Source organism: Harpia harpyja, chromosome 1 (genome assembly GCF_026419915.1).
Source record: "Harpia harpyja isolate bHarHar1 chromosome 1, bHarHar1 primary haplotype, whole genome shotgun sequence".
Lineage (NCBI taxonomy): Eukaryota > Metazoa > Chordata > Aves > Accipitriformes > Accipitridae > Harpia > Harpia harpyja.
Genome location: NC_068940.1, coordinates 64,597,904 through 64,604,781, shown reverse-complemented (window position 1 = coordinate 64,604,781; position 6,878 = coordinate 64,597,904). Strand labels below are relative to the sequence as shown.

Below are 6,878 nucleotides of genomic sequence, written 5' to 3'. Positions count from 1 at the left end.
TGACTACTGTGAAGTGACAAACTCATACTAGTAACTTGCTTTCAGTTTTGTTTTTATCTCGGCTGCAACCTCTCCTTCCTACTCAGGTTAACAGGAAGTAGCCCTCGATTCTAATCGGTGTGAAAAAACATCAATAGTCGATGAAGCCTTCAACTGTGCTTCAGCAGTGAACTGGAAGCTTTTTTGCTACATGTTGAGTATTTTTTAAAAAGCACTACTTCTATTTTGTCACAAGTTACTTGTGAATGATGATGAGAGAGTTTAGCTCTGGACCTTCCCCCCCTCAGCCCCTCGACCTCCCAACACAACAGAACACCTTCACTGCCTGTACTTACTGAGAGTAGCCAGCTGTGGGTGATGAGGAAGAGAGCTGACATCAGTGCAGATGTGCAGTACTTCAGCTAGCCATCTCCATCTAAACCAGGGATTGTGACTCTAATTAACGGTCCCTAGATGTGTTTTTGTGTTTTTTCGTTTTGAAATCAATTCTGCAGGATTCTTATACGTTATTATTCTGTGTAGGAGTAGACAATTGGTGGAATTAATCTAGGCGTGTCTCCAGTGTTTTCAAGTTAGCCTATTAATATAAAAAGGTTACATAAGTGCAGAGGCAGGGACTAACTCAAGTACGTCAGCCAAAGTCTGAAGCATGGCAATGCCGCTAGCCCATCATAGTTAACATTTGTAAAGTGCCTGATGTTTTCTAACACGTGGCCTTCTTAAAAATTAAGGTGGCATTACCAAGTGTTTACAGTTCCAATTTTAACACTGCCTGTTACAGCTAGAAGCTCTCACAGAGTTGCACGGCTTTCCCTGTAGCCGTACAACTAGCCTGCAGCCTATGCTTACCTCCTTTAATGGGAACCATGTGCTCAGCCAGTTTAAAACCATCCACCATGTGGCACTATTGATTGACATTGATGCAATAAGGTCTTAAAACTAGAAGACTGATTTGTCACCTAGCTCCCTCACAGGGTGCAGCAAGGCGTCTGTCACACTTTCTGCAGCAAAGGGCCCTATCTTTGCCTCTTCATAGCACTTGGGAGGACTTGGCAAGCACCCAAGACACCCACATTTTTCGCTTGAGACTACATGCTTTCAGTGTAATAAAGCCTTCTTCAAACTCCTGAGACAAGACCCCTACAAATGTGAGATCTAAAAGGCAGGAGGAAAAAGGTGTCATATACTTAATTAAAATGTTTGCCTTCATAGAGTAAAATGAAGCCTCGGAGGATAGATGAGTGGCAGTTTGTAACGCACAGGGTTTTCAGACAGTCTGAGACACCACCCAGCGATAAATCTGTAAGCAAGCCAGAAACCCATTCTGCATCATACTTAGTACAGCCATGCTCCTTAAGTAATTCCTCCAAGTAACTCCTGTGTTCTCTGTTTACTCTGCTGGTCCAAAAATGGTCAAGTACAGTTGAAATCTAAGTGTTCCATCTAGTTAAAAATCAGTTCAGTAACAGTAAGCACCTGGTTATTTCTTTCATGCTTCTCCCCTAGATCAAACATCCATACTTGGAATACCATCATCTTATCACCTAATTACTGCATCTTGATGTTTGAACCACTTTGTCTCTTCCATCTTAAAATATAATGAAATGAATTCTGCTGGACACTGATCTCAGTTCACATCACATTTACTACAGAGAACAGTTTTGGTTTGCTTTGTTTTTAAATGGTTCAACTGCAACTCGATTAAAATTAGGGTTTACCTTTAGTGCTGATAATAAAAAAAACGAAATACTTTTGTCCACTGTCCTATGTTCATACAATTGCAAGTAGCACACCACTCCCCCTACAGAAAGGGGCAAAAGCCTGACCCCTAAAAGAACAAAACAATACAACACCCCCCCTCCCCGCCGCCTTTTTGTATTCAAACTACACAAAGCAACAGGGAAATGCCTTACCGCTCAGCCACCGCTGTTCTTCACAGGGCCTGTCTGAAGATCAGAAGAAAATGCAGGCGGGTCGGTCAGGTACCGGAGCTTTTCACTCTTCCTTTACCAGGCCACAGCATCAGTAAAAATACAGGTGTGGGACTGCAGGAGTTTCAAGGTCTACTGCAATTTGGTTTTGAAATAAAATCAAATCTGCTTTACATCACCAGTATAGTTCGTATTATACTTATGTGGAGCTGTGTTAAATTACTTGGAGTGGGTCTTCCTGTAACTCCAGCATATGTCTAGTACTGCTCTCATCTTTTTCCAGCTGTAAAAATTTGACAGTGCATCACAGCTAATTTGGCAGTTTGCTTTCTTCAATATGGCTAGTTCACATAAGAGGAAAACTAATCAGTTGTAAACCCACAAAACTGGCAGGGAGACTTAAAATGATCAGATTTAAAAAATATTTAAAATGAACCAAACAGTGGAAGTTGACATATGAAGGTTAGTCCAACTCTCCAAATACATATTCATCAGCTTGCCATATGCTCGCTTAAATGTGCAAAGCAACAACCTCCTCCTGCCCCAAAAGCTGTCTTCCATTTCTGTTATATGGAATTAGTGCTTGCTTAAATTAAAAATTGTCAAATCAGTGGGTTGGGTGAAGTTTTAAAATGTTCAAAGTTTGCATTCAAGTTAAGTTTTTTTTGGTGTCACTTAACATACTTGTAGGACTTTGGTTCTTTCTTTATGCAATTTTATGGTTTTATAGAACAAACGCACACATGCACAAAAAACACCAGAACCCCTTTACTACAGCTACTTCTGCATGTAATTTGCTGTCACTGTGATGAAAAGCTTTCACATCTGAAAATGGAAAAAGCACTGTGAGCCACTAGTGGCATGGATTTAAATGACTTTTCCATCTTGAGTCAAAATTTGATTGTATGCTCTGGACCAACAGATGCTTCACAAGCCAGCGAGCTCCCAAGTGACTTCAAATCTGGGGACTTCCTTTTCAAATGTTACGGCTTGGCCACAGCAATGAGTGATTGGATTGGAAATGCTGCCTACAGCAAGCTCTCCGTCATCCTGCCCTCCTCTCTCTGGTATCAGCAGTTCTGAAGTCCCTCAGGGCAAACATCCCTGCTCCCTTCTCCAGCACGGGAAGCAGCACAGAAGATAAACCAAGAGTCAAAGGCAAAGCCCAGAAATTCTCAGGCACTGCACAGAGAAGCTTAATTTTAAGTTTTTCTGTCACACAGGACAGGGCAGGCTGACCAGGAACCTTCTGACACAAGTAGTCAAACCACAGGAACAGGCTGTAGCTTCAGGTAACAAGTTCTTCAGGTTTCAACATCCAAAAGAATACTTTTCCCAGAATACATTGAAGCAGTCTACTGCGGATGTTTGGTTTTTTCCTGAATGGAGGAGGATGAACCTCAAACTTAATTGTTTGTATTTTGAATCACATGTATAAACAAACAAGAAATTAAAACTGAGTAAAAAATTTTGTGCCAGATACAGAAAGGAGATTTGTAAGTGAAACCCATTTCAAATAAAAATAAATTTATTTAAAATCTTACACAGTAGAATTCCTTCATTGCACAAATCAAAGTATTAATCATGTTGACGTCTGTTGGCTAATGTGTTACTTTATAAAAAAACCCTCTGTAATGTTGAGGTGGGGAACCCCAAAAAGTAAGCTACATTAGAACTAGATACCATATAGCTTATGCAGCCACATGAGAAATGTTTTCTGCTGCTTTGTTATTACACAGGTAGTTGGTTCTATCAGCTAAAGCCTAGTGACTTGGATTTGTTTTATGCATATTGGGTTTTGTTCTATTACTTTCCAAGAGATTGTACTCCCCTGAGTCAGCTGTGTTCATTGGTCAGAATAAATTCCAGCATCTGACACCATTTCCATTAATCACAGACAAGCCAGTATACATGAGCAAGATAATAGAAAGATAAAAACAATATCTGGTGAATGGGAAACATTATTTATGTATGCTGTTCGCTAATACAGTAGAAGGTAGCTGGAAGGCATTTTTTCAACTTTGATAGACAAACTGAAAGGAGAAGAAGGGCATCATATGAAGTACTTACTCCACAGGGAAGAAAGTGTCTGGAACCACACAGATCACGTAGCACCTTGGTAACACTTTTACAGCCCATCATTACCATGGCTATGCTAGAGTCATAGCTTCCCCATGTATCTGCAAGCAATATTAAGATAATTTGCTAAACAGCTGTGAAATTCATTTTTATTACACTGATCTTAAACTGGACCTGTGAAGTTGAATACTTCACCCACTTACCCACACATCTATAAATAACACAGTTAGTATTGTGTCTTCCCACCTGTTACAAGTTAGATGTCATGGATCTAAAATACAAAGCATTTTTCTTCAGTGTATTGAGCAGTCAAGGCATTTCACTTAACCCTGTTGTATTAAGCCAGATATGAAGCAGAGCAGTTTAAAAAAAAAAAAAAAAAAGGTGTTAGTTGTATTTGTCTAAAAACAGTTCTTGGCCCTAAAAGAAAAAAAAAGTAGTACTCGGACACCCATAGTCTATAAAGCAGGCAGTTGCAATTCAAATAACTCTAGTTCCCACTGGCATACTAAAGATACCACAAAAATACTTCTTATGTATATCAACAATGCTACAACACCTAGTCCAATTAAATTAAGGCTTTGTTTCTTTAAAAAAAGTTAGTAGCCTTCACCACCACACAAATAAAAAGTCGAGGTTCTGGTGCTGTGCAAAGGAGGCACAATAAGGATAACTGCGCTCTGAACAGGATGATTCTGTGGCAGGCACCACTGTGCGTGGCATTAAGTCGGTTTCCTACAGCACAAACGGAGGGAAACAAGCTGAACATCCAGATTCGCAGTGTTCAGCAGCATTACTTATGATCCTTTATAATTCACAATAAGGCCCAAAATGGCACAATCTAAACAGGATAGCCTAGAAGTGATTTTTCTCTTGCCACTATCTAATATAAATCAAGATTTTGACAAAAAAAATCTCACCTTTCTTGATTAAGTATTACATAAAAATGCATTTCTAAGCCACAGGAATCAGAAAGTTAATTGAAAGGAGGAAGGAAGATATAATCCAATTCTTCATTTTATGTCTTACTCTGGAAAAAACAACACTGTCAAAAAATAAGCTCAGAGCTGGTACAAGTTTTAACACAGGATACCAAGTATTTTCTTGATTACATACAGATAGCAAACAAATACAGAACTGGATTATTTTGTTTTATTCCAAGAACTCACTTTTCAATGTAATCTTTTGCAAATGTGTGCCATTTGCAGTACAAGACTATCTAGGCCCCATGCTAGATTTCTTTATATTTACATTATACCAGCACAGCTTTAACTTCAAGGAACTTGCTCCTGATTTACAGCTGCGGAAGACTACACTTGCTGTTTCGGAACTAGAATTAAAAATAAAAGAACATTTCAGGAAATCTGTTTTCCCTCTTTAAAAGTTCAAGCGTTAAGGTGCCTATTCAGAACCACTCTAAAAATGCCTCAGTTCATTCCAAAAATTGTTTAACTCTTGTACAGACAGTTTTGATTACACTGATCCAGGTAATCTGCTGGACAGTTTAACAAAGTTGTTTTATTTCTCATTTCCCAAAACACATTCTCATTAGGCTTTGGAGGACTTGGGAACACCCAGGAATTATCTTCCAGAGAGCTCTTTCCGTAAGAATGGTGTTCCTGAAACGTTTTGCCATCAACCGGAATGGGTCTCTCATCTGTCCATGCTTGTAGAGTCACCCTTTCAGATGGGGTTTTTACATCTCTCGGCAGAGGGGGAGACACAGCATTGCAGAGTATTTCATCATTTTGTGAGAGTTTTTTATAGACTACCCCAGATGTCAAATTCAGCTTTGAAATATTCAGGTCAACACATTGTACCGGTACAGTACAGGCAGCTGAAGAAAGAAAATAAACAAGAATTTTAAACGACATTATTAATGCATTTTTCATATACTCCAAATGTACTACAGTATAGCAGGGATGTGAAACCTAGTGTTTTCAAGCTACAAATTTTCAGACTGTATTTTACTTCAGTAACTACTTAAAAGTTACAAACTACACGTACTAACCTCTTCAGTCTCATTTTGCAAGATGAACCAGAGATGCTGAAATCTCAATGTCTAAAATACACCTAACACCAACAAAACCTCCCAGATCCCACTTGAACACAGATAAATTGATGAATCTTTTTGACAAGACTGGAATGAATGCTGAAACAGAGAGGATTTTCATGCACTCGGAGAAATCAACCAGATTCAGAACACTGCTTACACAGAGCATGTGTCGTGGTTTAACCCCAGCCAGCAACTAAACACCACGCAGCCGCTCACTCACTCCCCCCCACCCAGTGGGATGGGGGAGAAAATCGGGAAAAGAAGCAAAACCCGTGGGTTGAGATAAGAACGGTTTAATAGAACAGAAAAGAAGAAACTAATAATGATAATGATAACACTAATAAAATGACAACAGCAATAATGAAAGGATTGGAATGTACAAATGATGCGCAGTGCAACTGCTCACCACCCACCGACCAACACCCAGCCAGTCCCCGAGCGGCGAATCCCTGCCCCCCCACTTCCCCGTTCCTATACTGGATGGGACGTCACATGGTATGGAATACCCCGTTGGCCAGTTTGGGTCAGGTGCCCTGGCTGTGTCCTGTGCCAACTTCTTGTGCCCCTCCAGCTTTCTCACTGGCTGGGCATGAGAAGCTGAAAAATCCTTGACATTAGTCTAAACACTACTGAGCAACAACTGAAAACATCAGTGTTATCAACATTCTTCGCTCTGAACTCAAAACATAGCACTGTACCAGCTACTAGGAAGACAGTTAACTCTATCCCAGCTGAAACCAGGACAGCATGCTTCTTCCTACTCTACTGATTCTTTCTCAGGCTGCCAAGAACCTGAATTCTCACTGTCCACG

General features: G+C 40.0%; 1 protein-coding gene across 5 annotated transcripts in view; it reads right to left on the bottom strand.

Moving 5' to 3' along the window:
* Positions 1–3,441: 3,441 nt before the first annotated feature.
* Positions 3,442–6,878, bottom strand: part of AZI2 (5-azacytidine induced 2) — a 29,484-nt gene continuing 26,047 nt past the window's right edge. For all 5 annotated transcript variants that reach the window (XM_052797606.1, XM_052797583.1, XM_052797592.1 and 2 more), the window contains one exon: positions 3,442–5,847. In XM_052797606.1, the coding sequence (XP_052653566.1) occupies positions 5,459–5,847 (389 nt within the window). In that variant the 3' untranslated portion in view covers positions 3,442–5,458. The remainder of the gene's footprint in view (positions 5,848–6,878) is intronic.